A 17,694-nucleotide genomic window follows, 5' to 3' on the forward strand; every position below is an offset into this window, starting at 1 on the left:
TTGCTGTTTCGCTGATGAGAAAGAATAAGAAACCTGGAGAATATATGACCGGTAAAAGAAAATGTTAAGAGAGAATTAAATCTTTAAAGTATGTAATTCTCTCCTTTCTTGTCAGAAGCTTCTTGGTGGAGGATGTCTGGCAAATATTTCTGAGCTTAATGCAGTATACATTTGAGACGCATGTTTTATTTCACAAAGGGGAAGTTATGATTATAAGAAGGTAAATAAATACCACCTGCCTGCATTAAAAATCTGTTTTATAACAGAAACAATGCATAGCATGATATGTAAAACATTCTAAATGCTAAACTGCATTATTTCAGTCTCCGAAAAGCAGACAGACTACATTGCCCGTGCATTAAAAGAAAACTACAAAGCATTAATCACTTAGATAAAAGCATTAACATTTAGTTCTCTAAGATTCCAAACCCAAGTGCTATCTTTTTAAAGTGATTCTCCTCATATGCTGCAACAGTTATCCTATTTTCTTATATTTCTACCTTAGATTTGCAGCATACACAATATGTACAGCATATTCATTTGGCAAGTTTCCTACCTTATGAATCCCACCGCTTCACTTTAAAACTATCCAGAATACATCAATATATTTCGGGGTATATATATATGTAATATATATATAATATACATCAATAAAACTTCAGGCAAATTATATATTAAAAGAGAAGAAGACTTCCTCACATTCAATTAATGCTTTGAGACAAATTCGTCTTCCTCTCATTATTAGAAATGACTCCCAGCCTACAAAGCACATAGATAGGAAAATCCTGCAGAGTGTAGCACCAAAGATGCAGTGACATGGCTGAAATCGCCTTCGTACAGCTGAGCACATGGCAGAAACTTCACTCAGACACTGAACAGCTTGAAGGGGATCTGGTAATTATCCTCTTTAGGGATGTATGGCATTCTCTTTTTTTCCAGATTCAGTTTTCAACTGTATTTAATCAGAAGAATTATTTACTTTTAATTTACTGCCAGGTATTATTGATGCATGCAGGTCAGACTTCTACAATTAAATTACATTTGAGCTGTTCAAAATTCAGACCTGCCAGAAGGGTTTTCCAGAGAGCAACACAAATTTTAAAGCAGTATCGACACACGTTCCAAAAAACAACCTTAAGTGAGTGGACTGTTGGACATTTCTATGCTCAAGGATATGTTTTACCCATTTGCTGTTTTACAAGCAGGCTCAAAATCTTTTCCAGAGAAGTTTTCAGTAGGCAGAAAAGTAAAAGATACGTACGTCCCCAGTTCCTACCAATGGCTTTTGTTTGTTCAGATCTACTTTAATACTGCTTTTTATTTTTACATATATATATGTATATATTTAATAGTTAAAAATGAAACTGTTCTGTCTCTTGAAGGCAGAGAGAAGTAATCACCCTTTAGAGGAAAAGGACTCAGATCTGCCCCCAAGTAATGGCTTCTTTTGCTTTTGCAACGTAATTCCTTCCAAAAATAAGAGTGTTGGGTAAGAGAAGTGAACGCTGAAACATATTGGCTGTTTGGATCTTACGCCACATATTCAGAAAACGTGGTTTGGTTAAACTAAATTGACATTGTTTCTGTAACATATTACAGTAAAAAAATACACATATTTCTTCATGCTAGCAACCCTCAACCAGGAGGGAAAGAAAACACCAAATAAGATCCAAGAGCCTGACAATACAACTTTGAAGGCAGGAAAAGTCCATGAATGTTGTGACATTGCCTTACAAGACCTTCAGTTTCATTGTAGCAAACCAAATTTCTTTCGTATATGTCAAACACAGTTTGCTATGAAGCATTTCAATTTCCAGTGAGAGCAAACAAGACTTGCTCTGACCAACAGCACTCTTTGAAAGAGCCCTTGGCTAGAAACAGAAGGTTTAAAGAGTAGAGAGACGTCAGGGCTGTAGTTGGAGTGTCTCCAGTGCTGTAAGATTTATGTAAATCTGAGAAAACATCTTTCCTCACATATTAACATGACAGTCACAGAGTATTCAAGACAAAAGAGTGGAAATCAGAGATGTCAGGGTAGTCTGTGAGAGCAGAACTTTTGAACCCCTGGCAATAATGACATCTTTGTGATAGGAAGGCAAAAGGGTAAGGATCAGATGTCTGGGATCACGTTGCCATTTGGTTTCTAACGTGCCTGTAAGTGATTAGGCCTGGTATGCCCTCAGGCTGAAATCACAGGAAACGGAGTGCCCAAGGCAATTATATTCGAATGAAAATTCATCTCGAGTGATTCACAATACCTCTCACAATCTACAATGATGGTGTTTATGAACCTTCCTGCATGTCATGCATTACAAATGAAGCCAGCTGAAAACACAGGCAGACACATCGCTGCGATAGAATTCAAAAGTCAAATCTTGAAATCAGTGATTTCTAGAATAAGTCCCTGCACACATAAGGGAGATCATCATGTTAATGACTGCCCTACACCTTGTCACCTTCACAGTACAGAACTAAGAATAATAATTGGCATGTCCTAAGATCTCTTTCAAACTGCTCTAATGACAAGTACAATCAGGAACTCTTCTCATGTAAATACATACATATTACAGTTTTGCTACTACTAATAAAGGTTATTGTCTGCCTGACCTAATTACATAGCTGAAGCTGACAGGAGTCTACGCTGCACCCTGCCCCAATGGATGAGGAAGAAAAGGGGCCTTTCCCAGGTAAAAATTCTATCTTTTTTTTAAAAGAGATTCAAAAAAGTCCCAGTGCTTTTGGACGAAAAGAGATTAAGAAAGCTTACACAGATTTGTGAGGATGTCCTAAGTAATGTGTCAACACACACACAGAGTTCAAGCATGTCTGTTATCAGTTCCAGTTCTATGGGAATCTGGTCTCTGCCACTATCTCTATTGTTTATGTGAGCACATATATTCTGTGGCATTTTTTTCTATTAAGGGTTCCACCTTCTCTGTTAATCCTCCTGCTCCTTCTCTGGATGGTCTGCATGCATTTCTGTTTCTCTCTTCCACAGGAACTGCCAAAATTGGTCCTGCAAAATGTCATAACCAGATTCCACCTTCTTAGAGAATCATATCATAGAGTCATAGAAGGGTTTGGATCCTTCGTCATAGGATCCTTCTGGCATCCTCCTGTGGGGATGAGGTGAGCATACATCAGCAGAAGCTCCAGAGGATGTAGAACTGGAGAGCTACACCTAACATATAGTTTGTGATGTTAATGAAACGCAGCCCAAGGCTTCTGTACTTAAGCTCTACTGCATATTTGGTGTGCCCACATCTGCCCATACAGTCTTTGCATCATCTTAAAATGAGCTTGAAGTGAGGCCCCACATCAAGTACTGTGTTCAGTTTTGGGCACCTCAGTACAGGAAGAAAATGGAGGTGCTGGAGCAGGTCCAGAGAAGAGAAACAAGGCTTGTGGAGGATTTAGAGATATGCTGTATGAGGAGAGACTGAAAGAACTGGGGCTGTTTGGTCTGGGGAAAAGGAGGCTGAGGGAAGACCTTATTGCTCTCTTTCAATACCTGAAAGGTGCTTACAGTGAGAGCGGGGTTGGTCTCTTCTCACTGGTGACAGGTGACAGGACGAGGGGAAATGGCCTCAGATTGCGCCAGGGTAAGTGAGCTTAGGTTGGATATCAGGAAAAACTTCTTTACAGAAAGGGTTGTTAAGCACTGGAATAGGCTGCCCAGGGAGGTGGTTGAGTCACCATCCCTGGATGTGTTTAAAAACTGTTTGGATGTGGTGCTCAGGGACATGATTTAGCAGAGGGTTGTTAATTAGGGTGGTGTGGTCAGGTTGTGGTTAGACTTGATGATCTTTAAGGTCTTTTCCAACCTGAGCAATTCTACAATTCTGTGATGAAACCCTACAAGGTTCTGCCCCAGGCTCCACCCCCAGGACAAGCAGCTGACAAAAATAACTCACTAACAAGGCAACATATTGATTCCTGAAATTGAACTCTCCTTCTGGGTTTGATTCCCTCCCAGGGATGCTGTAACATTTCAGTCAAACCAAAAGCAATACAACTGTCAAGGAGATTCTTCAGGAACCTTTATGATCTAAATTTCAATGTCTATTAGCATAATGTACACAAATTTGTAACTACTTTTGGCAGGACAATTTTCTAAACTCTCGACAGTAAATTTACAAGCCACATACAAAAGTCAAATATCCAGCATCACCTCATCTTTCAGTCCCTTCGAGGATAATTAAAGCAAGATTCAAAAGTTCTGTAAGCTTGATGACTTGAGTTCAAGGAACAGGAAAAGGGTGGAAGCACCAGAAAAGACATTTACCCTAAACAAGGAGTATTATAAATCCACCTCTGGATGACAACTGGATTATAATGAGTAACCTTTCACACATTCTGTTTTGTCTGCATAAAAGAAACGTTTCTCCATTAAACTGTTTGGCATACTGGAATTTTTAAAACTAATTAAAAGCGAATAAGTATCTGCATTAATATTTTCTTCTAGCATTCAACATTTTCACTCCCATTTAAATATTAAAGGGATCTATAATCTAAATATCGTTAGGAAAGCCCAACAGCACTTTTGCACATTTGGACTGCTGCCCGCGTAGTTTGGAACTGCCAATAAACAAGTTGCTCAGCTTCCATTTCAGCTGCCAACTTCACACTACTCAAACAGAATGCAGTCAACTTTAGCTCACACTCAGCTTTTGTTCTGGCTTCCTTTTGAGTTACGCACCATGCAAATATTTAGCAATTTCTTGGAAGAGCTAAAAAAAATTTAATATGACTCTTGATAATTATATTTCCTTTGGAAAAGAAAAAATAAATAAATAAATAAATAAATATTTTCTAACTAATAAATTACAATTCCACAGTGAAACGTAGTGAAGAGATCTTCCGTGAGTCACAATAATTTTTGCACTGCACAGGGCCTGATAAGAGTATGAGAGAGAAAAGAGGCCTATTTATTTTTCCCATTACATGAACTGATTTATAATTAAGCCCCAGGAATGCCCAGGTTATGGTGTCACAGGACTCTCACAGTTCACCATCACCACACAGAAGTGTTTTCATCCACTTCCTTCCTTCCTATTCATAGCTACAACCGCACACTGCTTATCTGCCTGTTGGTCTCTAACCCTTGAGGCTAATTAACTGAAAAAGATCAGAGGAAGTATAAGAAGAAGAAACACAAACATTCTCTACCACATCGTTTCTATGACGTACAATGTGTAAGATACACAAATTGCTCACAACAGAGATCATTATGGCTGTAAATGCCCCAGATTCTTTTATAAGAATCATTTGAGTCATACTTCACACTGTCCATCAGGTATCTACAAGGATGGAGATTTCACACACTGTCTGGCCAACTTGTTCATTTAAACACAGAAAATTAAGTATCTTTCCCTTAAAAATCTAAACAGAGAGAACATAGAAGCATTGCACATATTCTATAACTACCACTCCTGAAAGCTGCATTATGTTCTGTACGAAATAATGAAAAGCAGAACGCAAAACATGTAAAGGATCATATTCAGAAAAGCAAAAACTGAACAATGTCAGGTCAAGAAATCATAGAATCATTGAATTCATACAATCACAGAATGGCCTGGGTTGAAAAGGACCACAATGATCATCCAGTTTCAACCCCCCTGCTATGTGCAGGGTCGCCAACCACCAGACCAGGCTGCCCAGAGACACATCCAGCCTGGCCTTGAATGCCTCCAGGGATGGAGCATCCACAACCTCTCTGGGCGAATTTCAAGTACTTCTTCAGACACTGATGCAAAGATATATGACTTTCTTTCAAAAGAGAAATTAAGACAACGACATCAGCACAAGGAACATTGTATAGCACAGCTGGGCTTCCAAGAGAAGTTTTGCTCTGATTCCAAATTGAATGCTGTGTCTACTAAACAAACTTTTCATAAGTTTAGCTAAGAAATTGATGAAAATCAGATTGCCATGGGGAAAAAAAAGTTTCCACATTAAAATCCTTTATAGTGCAGCATCCAGTAGAGGCGATGTCCAGATCAGTTCGTTCTCATTTCCAGAGTGTCACGACTGACTGGAGTAATTTCTTTTAAATCAAATTCAACGTAAGAATAAATTGTATCCACTAATATTGAACATATTTAATCAGCAATGTTCAGTAAAATGCTATCATATACAACACAGAGAAGGAAGAAACGAAAAGGAAACGATGCCAACACAGAAGTATGCACGAGCAACATAATTCACCCCTTCTTCCAAATAGTTATGGTGTTAATATAATATACATGTAATGCATTTCATGTCACACACATAACTGCACATACGGTACCTGAAGTTACTCATTTCTTGAGAGAAGCGAAGAAAGGATAAAGTGAGCTCTTTACAGCCGCCTCATAACAAAGCTTAATTTTTTTGAGGATTTTTTAAGTATATTTAAAAAGGAGTGATTTGGGAAGAATATTTTATCTCCCACTGGGCAGGATTTAAATTCTCTACTGTCCTTTAGGAAAAGCGTAACGTGGAAATACAAGTTATTTATTCCCCAGCCTTCTTCACTTACCTGAAGGCAATGCAATTCCCCCCCCGAATTTATAAAGCATTACATGACTGAAATTTTACACCATATGTAAAAACTACAAAGCAATAAAAGAAAACATATATTTATAGCCTTACTTCTCCATGTCTTAATGGTGTGATAGCTCCTCTCGCTACTGCCATTCGGAACAAGGTTTCTGTGGCCTGCATCAACAAACACACACAAATCAGTTACTTTTAAGAAAGGTCATTCAGCTCATGAAGATTTATTTCACCTTTTATCATGAATGTTTCACATTTCATTGCATTTTTTATGGCGTCAGCTACATTCACCATCCATTTTACAGATGCAAAATCATGAACCTATTTTAAATATGGCTGGTTAACATGGCCTTAAAAGAGCAAACAAACAAGAGTGTGTTGGAATTCTTCATTAAAGTTCCTGCAACACTCTTAACTTCAATAATTAGGCATCAGAAAACATAACACTGCTCATATGCAAAGTCATGGAACATAACTTGGAGGAAATCTTTAGATAGGTCAGGCTGTAGCTAGGTTGCATACTTCTCTATGTCAGTTGTCCCATCCTTTGCTTAGTCTGCTGGGACAAGGAACACAGACTTCTGACAACCACAGACCACTGACTCGCAATTCAAACTAACACAGAAACAAAACTCGTAGGTTCTGTATCACATTTCTTTCTGGTAAAAAGCAGAACCAAGCAACACAACTGAAATAAGCAGAGAAAGTTTCTCTAAATGATCGGTATTTCTGCTGATTTCTCAACCTTGGGTTTAAACACAAGTATGCCAAATTGCCATGTTGTTGTATTTACAAGATGGTCAGAAAAAGTAGTGAAAAAAATTCACTGGTTACATAAAAGCACGGATTGGCACATCAGTACTCGCAATAATAGATTTGTTTCAAAGACCTGTTTCCAAATTAAGTAGGGAAGCGAGTCCCAATTTCAGCTGCAATCATAAATGTTTCCCATCAGTATCTGTAAATAAATGTGTGAGCTCCAGAACCCCAAATGCAGAATGCATTTCTTCATTGACACTGCCATAACGCAGTGCAGTGCCTCAATGCGGCTCTCCTTCCCAAGCCTTCATCCTCCCAGAGGTAAAGTGAACCTCATGCCACCTTTTGTCCTTCCCCAAATTGGTTTCTTTCATCAGCTCTTCCCACCAACATTTTCAAGGATGTTTCAAGTGAATTGAGTATTCTGTCAATACTGTTGTGTTCCTTTTGTCTCTTTTGAAAGCCACTGGTGTGTGTGACTTTCTTTTCACATTCCCTAGTAAAAGATCTTTCTTAATATGCTTGTACATGCACAGTTAATACCAGATGTCAAAACCATTCAGAAACAAGGAAAATTCACAGGAACAACAAATCTAGCATGAGAGAGATCTCCCCCTATGAGCACCGCTCCGTGTGCTGAACCCCACTGAGCAGATTAGGACTGCAGTGATGGTTGTCTACCCCAACAGCACAAGGGGATGAGGCCACCCATAGCTTTGATAGCTGGACAAAAACAAGGCTGGAGACAGAGATCTGCAGATTCCAAGAGAAATTATAAAGGAGTTGCAGCTTTCAAAAGGATGATGATTAGAATCACAGAAGCACTGAATGGATTGGGTTGGAAAGGACCTCAAAGATCATGACCTCATTGCAGTCTTCCAGTACCTAAAGGGAGCCTATAAACAGGAGGGGGGTCAACTCTTTACAAGAGCAGATAATGGCAGGACAAGGGGAAATGGTTTTAAGTTAAAGGAAGATTTAGGTTGGATATCAGAGGGAAGTTCTTTACCAAGGGTGTGATGAGGTGCTGGAACAGCTGCCCAGAGAGGTTATGGATGCCCCGTCCCTGGAGGTGTTCAAGGCCAGGTTGGATGGGACCCTGAGCAGCCTGGTCTGGTATTAAATGTGGAGGTTGGTGTCCCTGTCTGTGGCAGTGGGGTTGGAGCTTCATGGTCCTTGAGGTCCCTTCCAACCCGGGCCATTCTGTGATTCTGTGATTAACTCGGAAAATAAGCATACCTGGTACTACTCTTTCAACACAGGCTCTCAAACAAAATAATTTCTTGGATGACTTCAGTAGTAGATTTCTACCAGAAATAGTACTTTTAAGTGTCGGGTCAAAACTACCTTTCTGTCCCCACAGAACAGTTCTCAGGGCTCTTATGGTTCAGGATGTGTGAGTGCAACTATGAGATACAACTGACTGGAGATAGTTATTGTCATGCCAGAATAACTAATTAAAAAGACAAAACTGTCCAATTAAGAAATAACAATACTGTTCCCAAAGAGACAGTTGACTCAGAATTTAGATCACTTTTAACTGCCTCCATCTCTGCTAGAATGAAGTTTTTCATTATAATAAAATTTTTACATAGCTGTAAAAACGTAAGGTTTATTTTCATTCAGTTTCCTGGGAATGTGCTCTAAATAAGAACCATTATGGGATGGGGCAGTGACTTTACATACTGCTATTCAGAGGTACAAGCCAGAGGTCTGTAAGAAAAGAAATCATCAACAGATGGTTTTAGTGATCTCAGTGTGAAATAAATGTGTTCCCAAACTGATAGCAACTGAATCCTAAACCTGTACTGTAAGGAATGCATATTGTGTCATAGTGCATGTGAGGTGAAATAGCAATCCAGCGTATCTTACAAATCTGTTATGTATTGTAAGGTCTAATGTCATTTACTGACAAAGATGACTGCGCATCCTCCCTCAGAGAAAGCAGGAACTTCTGTTCAGGTTTCTTGCAAGGGAGTTACAGAGAAACCTAACAGGAAATAATTGTGCATTATTGACGGAAACAGTGGGAGAAACAATGAGAAAAACAGCACTTCAGATTCCTTGAATTTCCTAGGTTTTCCAAAAAATAAAATGGTCTCATAATACTTCATCAGAATAGTTCCTGTTTTACCAAAGTTAAAACGGCAAATACAAGCATTGGAGGGAACTGATAATGTAAATCAATTTTAGAATCACACACTTTTTAATCACCTGGCAAATTTTGGCATCCACTTGCATTCCAGAAAAGAAAAAGAAAGAAAAGAAGAAAGAAAAGGAAAAATAAGTTATGGCTAAAGATATGTCCTGAAAGGCACGGATCTTTGGAAGTCATTAAAAACAATTTATGGGTTTAATTAGAATGAAAATGGTGCAATTTGTTATAAGAACAAGAATGGATGGAATGGCACAAAACATTTTTTTCCCTATTAAGTTCACTGATCTTGGCTCCAGCAGCTGGCTGACAGCTCTGGCCTTTAACATTGGTGTTTGTTCCCAAAAAGCAAGTGATATTAAAGAAAGGTTCATGACAGCCTATCCAAATCATCAATAACATTTTTCAACTTGACCACATATTGCAAATGAACTGTTGTCACAACCCTTGTCAGCAAACCATCACCCCGCTTTTGAAAGCAAGCACAAGTGTTACAAAATAGAGGAGGGTTTTGATAAGACGCAGAAGCAATAATGAACAGAAAAGCAAAGAAGTTTCTCAAATCAGAATCTTTTTCCAATTCTGATGAAAAAAAATGTTAAATGTGAGACAATCCACTACATCTAAATGTTCTTTCAGATGATGGGTTTTGTATTTAACTTAGCCAGTGAGCTCATTTATTGGTATGCCTTTCAGTGAAATTACCACAATAACAATAACGTTCTTTCAGTCATGAGCTGATCAAATCACTTCTCACTTTTATCTGCCATACAGGTGACTTAAAGATGAACGCAATAAAGCAAATTAAACAACTGAATTCCTGCAATAAAGGATATTTTACAAAGATCTTGCATCTGTTTTCTGGAACTTCTCTAATTTTTTTCTTTGTCAGCATTCTTTCTCCGTACCACACCTTCCTTCCCCTTCCATGACATTTGTGCAACTTTACAAGATGGGTAATACGATTCTAGAATATAACCCTGTGCCTGCCTCGAATGAAAACACAGATGTAGAAAGGGACAGGAGGGCACTTACTTGCAATGTGCACAAACTCCAGGTTTCAGTGCACACAAGAGAAGGGGCAGATCAGCTCCTGTTAATGAGGGATGGAGGAAGACTACCTCGAAGGTAAGAAAATACAGTGCACAACTGTGCATCTCATACAGCAAAGGTACCCGCTGAATGTGGTTCTCCTTCCTCAGATTACAAAGAACACTATCCCTCTTACTATACATTTGGGAGGTTTGTAAAACTCCTCATTAATGCAACATAAGCAATCCAGTATCAGTGAATAGACCTCATCATGTCTTTTCAGTAGTTGAAGTGAGCTTATAAGCAGGAGGGGGGATGACTTTTCACACAGTGTCATAGTGACAGGACAAGAGGGAATGGCTTGAAAAGAGGAGAAATTTAGATTGGGTGTCAGGGAGAAATTCTGTACTCAGAGGGCAGTGAGGCACAGTCTGCCCAGAGGAGCTGTGGATGCCCTATCCCTAGAGATGATCAAGACCAGTTTGGATGGGGCTCTATTGCCTGATTTCGTGGTTAGCAACTCTGTCCATAACAGTGGGGCTGGAACTAGATGATCTTTGAGCTCCTTTCCAACCCAAGTCATTCTATGAGATGACAATCTTTGTATTATACCAGTGCCCAAGAGACACCAAACAGAGCTTTGCTCTAAAAATGATTCCTTCCTGTCAAGCTGACTGTTCACGCCAATTTGCATTTTGCAAGCATGATATCAGAGTGAAAAGGCTGACAGCAAGTATGAAAGTAGAGCAATCTACAAGATCTGCCTTTGCTGTGAGAACACCCTTTTTGCTGCCAACCAGCTCACAGGCCTGAGCCTCCCCTGAAGAAGGGTTTCAAAACTTCCAGCTGCAAAACACACTCTGAACAAACGAACCTAATGCAAAAAATAACTATTATGCGCTGCCAAGAGTATGAGATAGAAGCATTACCGTTTATTTATCTCAATCTAAACCCAGGACTCTGAAGTTGTGGTATCTACAACTTTTTCCAGGATGATAATTTTTACTTCTTCTGATTTCTGTGCCCACTCTTCTCCCCTCCACCTAAAAAATGCAGTAGTACTTGGTACTCACTGGGATTCCTGGCCCCAGCCTGTAACTGACTATCACCTTTTCCTCATGTACTCCACACAAAGGAGCGAACTGCTCAGCTCTCTAGAATGCTGCAATTAAATAAAAGGCAGACAGAAAAATAAATAAGTAAACAAATAATCCAGCAGTATAATGCTGGAAATACAAAACAGGCCCGCAGCCAGTCTGGGAAACTGAAGAAATAGAGCCTGGAAAAAATGCCAGAGAATGGAGCTCCAGCACCAGCACAGCGCGGCGGTTCTGGATCTGAGATGTGAACCACTGAACCCAGCTATAATCTTCCTCCTTTGTAATCACAGATCAGACAGGCAGAAGATAGTGGCACATCAGCCCAACAGAAAGCATAGAACAACTGTCAAAAATGTCTTTGATTAGTAATGTTATGAGAGCTTATCCCAGATATGAGTACAGAATGGGAGAACTCCTTGAGAGCTGCTCTGCAAAGGACTTGGGGTTCTTATGGACAAAAAAAGGGACATGAGCCAGCAGTGTGCTCTTACAGACCAGAAGGCCAACAGCACCCCAGGCTGCACCAACAAAGGGATAGCAGCAGAGACAGGGATGGGACTGTCTCCCTCTGCTCAGCCCTTATGAGGGCCCATCTGGAGTACTGCATCCAGGCCTGGGGCCCCCAGCACAGGAGTGATGTGGAGCAGAGGAGGGACATGAAGATGGATGAGCAGAGGGCTGGAGCACCTATCCTGTGAGCATAGGTTGAGGGAGGTGGGCTTGTTCAGCATGGAGAAGAGAAGACCCCAAGGAGATTTCATTGCTGCCTTCCAGTGTTTGATGTGAGCTTACAGGAAAGAGAGGGAACAACTTTTTACACAGTGTGGTAGTGACAGGACATGAGGGAACAGCTTTAAACTAAAAAAAGGAGAAATTTAGGTTTGAAGTTATGAAGAAATTCTTTACTATGAGGGCAGTGAGGCCCTGGCACTGCTGCCCAGAGAAGCCGTGGTGCCCCATCCCTGGAGGTGCTCAAGGCCAGGCTGGATGGGGCTCTGAGCAGCCTGAGGTGGTGTGGGACAATCAGCTCACAGCAAGGGATAGGAACTGGGTGGGCTTTATGGTCTCTTCCAACCCAAGTCATTCTGCTCCCTGGCTGCACAGGACGGACAGATCTGCCCAAGCAGGCTGACAATCCTCTCTGAGCTACTGGGACAACTGAAAGCAAAATCAAGAGGCTGCCAAGCCCTAATCTTTGCTCGACTTCATGGAAAATGGTAGAGACTGAAGCACTCAGTGACATGGACAAGTTACCCCAGCAGATATAGATCTTATAGCACTGACATTTTTATGTTTCACCATGACCACTAAATTAATGAGTGCTGCACATATAGATTTGATTTCATTTCTTCCAAGTGCATACTCTGTAATTCCAGATTCATTTAAATGGAATCATTTTAAATAGAATCATTTACAGTTCCTATCGGCCTTCATTGATCAGAACTTCTTGTTAGCATGAAGTGCTACAAGCGGGTTCCAGTCGGTGCATTTGCTACAAGATTTATATTTAATGTGTTTCAAAACCGTGGTCCTTTTTTTTTTATTTCTTTAGGGAATTATGTCATCTTTTACATTTCCCACTGGTAGCAATTTTAAGCAGTAGCTCTTAGTACTTGCAAACAAGAAAAGAATACTCTTTGTCTCAATTGTTTTGTTACCCAAAGATTTATGAGTTAAACTAATACAAATCTAATCTAAAAAACATTTTCAAACTAGTGATTTATCATCACCACGCTGTAAACAATAAGTATTATAGACTGCATCTACTTCAGATGAGGCACTCGATTCTTTTACCAATCTTATTGTTTAAACATGTGTATGCCATACAATCTTTCTAAGCTAACAAGAAGCAGAACACATAAGTTAATGCTATTTAATTTGAGGGCAGCTTAGAAACATGCCTCTCCTCTTCATACATAAAAGTACATCTAATGTTGGATAAGAGCTAGATTATTTTCAGTGAAGGACATGCATTTTGGACGACACCTATCAGAAGTGCATTGGTGCAATTTTTTTGATCACAGGCAGCTGTCAACAATAAATAAATAAACAAAAATGCTGATTGTAACCGATTAAAACCAAGGAAAATAATCAGCAAGAAACTTCAGAATTCAACATCACGAAGTCATAGGGTGGCTTGGGTTGGAAGGGACCTCAGAAAGGATCTGCAGGAGCTCACTTCAGTATGTTTGGGCAGAAATGTCCTTCCTGCACTGCCAGGGTGCAGAAACATGCCAATGGATCTGTCCTTGGAAGGGAGAGGTGGAATGTCTTCCTCCTGTACAGCAAGGGATGGACCTCCCTTCCAAGGGAGGTCATTTCAGATGAATTGAAGAGTCAAGGCAGCTTCTTCCAAAGGACCTTCGGAAGTAGAAGAGGAGCAGTCAGTACCTCTGGGGCTGGAGCCCTCTCTTCTAAGTGGTGTGGAGCTTGGAGCAAAGCACACATGCACTCTGACTTCTCTTTTCAAGGAAGGCAGGAAGCTTTCACCAGGAGACTGATGTCAGAAGGAATTCATGCTTCTTTGCATGACATTATCACAGTACCCCATGCCTTGTGTAAAATCAGCTGGCAATTACTGCTAACTTGCTTTCTATGGACACATAACAATACTTGGTGCCTTCATGTAAGGGACAAAATTTAGCCTACTCTTAACACAAAACCTGTAGAAAGCAATTCCTATTATCACAAACCAATTTTCCCACAGAATACATCCTCTAGTAAAATAGGGTAGGTTGCTACAGACGGTGCTGTGGCAATAAATGCCAGGTCTGTAAAGCCTATCATAACACAACTGTAATCTTGCTTGAAAAACTCTTCTTCGAAAAACCCTGCATTCGTATTTCATTTTTGCAGCATGAAATCAGAATTAATTGAATTATTAAAAGAATCAGCAGCTGAGTATGTGGTGGTACATTAAATGTAGGTTTGTATGCTCTGTTATAACAGTCTGTTCTGTTTGTACAATGTATTATTTATGAAAGAATGAAATTTGCATGCCCTAATGGACAACACATGAGGCTCACACACAAGCAAGGGATTTTAATCCTGGAATTGAGTTTATGCATTTCTGAAGGTAAAACAGGAGCCATTTGCAGTAAATGATTTGGTAGATTTACCAATACCAGAATGTATGTTATGTTCCTCTGCTACTCCATGAGTTGTAAAGTTACGTCAGAGCACTAAGTAGAGAAAGCTATGAGGGAAATCTAAGTTCAGACTGAAGTTGAAGTTGGTGCTTCCCATCTGAGAGGCAAACAAACCATAGAACTCCTATATCAGACTACTCTATTTATCATAGACTCATCCATTTTCTTTATATTAAACATGTAAAGAAGCTACAACAGATCTCGAGATTGACAACAAATGCTTTCGCTGAGTACAAAATAACAAGGAAAAGGATTTTTGACCAGGAACAAAACGTGCAGTTATTGCTGGCAAGATCCAAAGGTAACAAATACATGTAGTTGGTCTGTTATATAAACTGCCCTAGGCTACATGGATAAGCATGTTCGTTTGAACATCCTGTACATTAGCACAGCCAAATAATAGCTCATGCCTCTTGGGGAAGAAGAACATAAATCACACTTACAGAAGAAGGAATTGTATAAGGAATGTAGCAATACTAAAAACAATTTAGAGACCATGGCAGACAACCAACTGAGCCCAAAGCACGATATGTTGCCTATCAAATGAGCAAATTAATCCTGATAAGTGCAAAAACATCCTAGGCACTCATAAATCAGACCATTATGATGCCTTTGTCCAGGCCTACACTTCAGAAAGCTTTCAAAGCATGACTGAAGAAATGCTGTATTTGTTTTGCAAACACTACGTAGAGTAGCTAACGCCAAGTTAAACTAGCACACGCCAGACCAGGTCTTCAACATGATGCTTTCTCATCTCTCCATCAGACACTAGAAGTCTCACCTTTTCATTGCACAGGGGGGGAAAAAAACACCTTGTGCTGATGCTGCTTTAGGGACAGCTTCTGTCGGCATGTAAAGGAGCTGCATAACCAAAGCTGCTGGCACGAGTTGACAGCAGTGAGATTCTCTCCAGACACAGCTGCGTTGAGAGGTTCTGCTCTAACATGGGAAACCTTTCTAATGGCTTCTTCATGTAGGAGAAAACAAAGGGTGAACTGATGTTCTACAAAAGCCTCTGGATGTGGAGTGCTGAGGTGCTCTTTTCTTCTTTCAGACACTGCTCTTACCACAGGAAGCAGCAGATGCTCACCTGTGGAAGTCCTGGTTTAGAGACACAGTAAGTTATCAGCCAGAAGTCTTCACTACTGGCTGCTGGGAGAGGTCTGTCAGCAAAGCAGCCAATAGAACAGCCACTATAAGCAGCAAACAAACCCTGTTCCAAAATCAATCTGATATCTGAAACATGCCCTTCAACCCTTCCCTCCCAAATAAAGGGGTACCATTCTATGCTTGATTTTTCATTATTCCATCCCCCACCACGGAGGGTCGTTCTCAGTTGATCCGCATGCACCAAGCTTTCCCATCCACAATTCACTACAGATGGCAGGCACAGCCACACACGGTCGTAAACAGCCAGACCGCACTGCAGCTTCCAAAAGGCAAGTACCACAGAAACATGGAGACACGACGCAGGATTAGGCTTCAGAAGCTGCTGGAGTCTCTGTGGCTGGCACCCCTGGAGCCAGGAACTCGGAATGAATGGATCCCTCAGTGTTTTATAGTCATTAGGTGCATTTCTGAAACTGGTACTTCTATTGCTTCAGCTGCGCTAATTGAGCACAATGCGCAACGCAGCCGAACGGCAGATTTAACAGCCTTATAAAGGAATCACGAATGCTGATTTCTTTTTTTCTTATTAAAGAAAAGACAGAACTGGGAGAAGAAAGAGACACCAAAAAAAAAGCACACTGGTCTGACTTATCACTGTACGAAACAGAGAGCTGGCACGTTTCCACAGCTGCTCCGTAAGTGTTGTTTTATTGGCCTGAGACTGTTAATAAATGTATTGTAAATGAACTTACACTTGCTTGGGTGGATATAAAGGAACAATTGTGTGGCTGTTCTCACAGTGTTTACAATTTACTCCCGTTCTTCACTTTTCTGTCCTAGTCACGCTGTTTCCTACACCAGTCCATCGTAGTAACTGACATTTATTTGGCCCATAAATTACCCTAATGCAGTTTAGTGCTCTTTCATAAATTTTACAAACACACAATGCTTACAGAACACGGACTTGTATTAATTAAAACCATGACTACACAAATCTAACATTTCCTTCAACATTTTTACTTACTGATGATTCCGAGAAACACACGGTCAGACAAAGGCTTTCTCTGCTCTCCCCAGTCATGTCTTAAAAGCTTATGTATACATACAATGTATATTTTCTATCTTATTACCAACATTCCACAGCTGACAATACACAAATCCTGACAGGAAAGTGACCATTTTCCAAGCTCGTGGTATGTCCTGCTCTAAATGAGACCTTCTTATTAACATAAATTTAATTAACTTGTAGCAATCTCCTCTTTCAACTTTGCTACTGCAAGACTTTCATTGTTAATTTTCGTCGTTACAAACAGCTTTAGCTCTTTCTAACTTTAGCTATTAGAAGTCATTAAGAAGAGAAAACTAACTGAACTTTTATTTTAAATGCTACTTTGGGAAAGGGATTGCCTCTAGCAGTAAAATACTTTGAGGTACACACTGGCAAGTAAGCAAGAAACGTATTAAATCTGATAGGTTTGATCATTATTATCTCCCCACTTTTAGTTTTAAAAGGGGAAAACAGAGCTGTTGAAGAGTTTGCTGTTCCATCCGTGGCCTAGAAATACTCAGTAAAAATAGTTTACACAAAAACATGCATATGGAAAGAATGTATACGACAATGCATATGTAGTATGCATTTAAAATGATGTGTAACCATACTCGACATATTTGAGATGGATAGGAGGTGAGGGCACACTCTCAGGTTGCACCAGGAGTGGTTTAGATTAGGCATAGGAAGAATTGCTTCATGGAGAGGGTTGTCAGGCATTGGAGTGGGCTGCCCAGGACTGTGGTGGAGTCCCCATCCCTGAAGAGACACATGGATGTGGCAGAAAGGGACATGGTTTAGAGA

At 40.1% G+C, this 17,694-nt stretch overlaps 1 protein-coding gene across 1 annotated transcript in view; it reads right to left on the reverse strand.

Annotated features, from left to right (window-relative positions):
- Positions 1-17,694, reverse strand: part of TMEM135 (transmembrane protein 135) — a 158,501-nt gene that overhangs the window by 85,895 nt on the left and 54,912 nt on the right. Inside the window, exon 5 of the mRNA XM_072326849.1 lies at positions 6,634-6,699. Coding sequence (XP_072182950.1) covers positions 6,634-6,699 — 66 coding nt within the window. The remainder of the gene's footprint in view (positions 1-6,633; positions 6,700-17,694) is intronic.

Source organism: Excalfactoria chinensis, chromosome 1 (genome assembly GCF_039878825.1).
Source record: "Excalfactoria chinensis isolate bCotChi1 chromosome 1, bCotChi1.hap2, whole genome shotgun sequence".
Lineage (NCBI taxonomy): Eukaryota > Metazoa > Chordata > Aves > Galliformes > Phasianidae > Excalfactoria > Excalfactoria chinensis.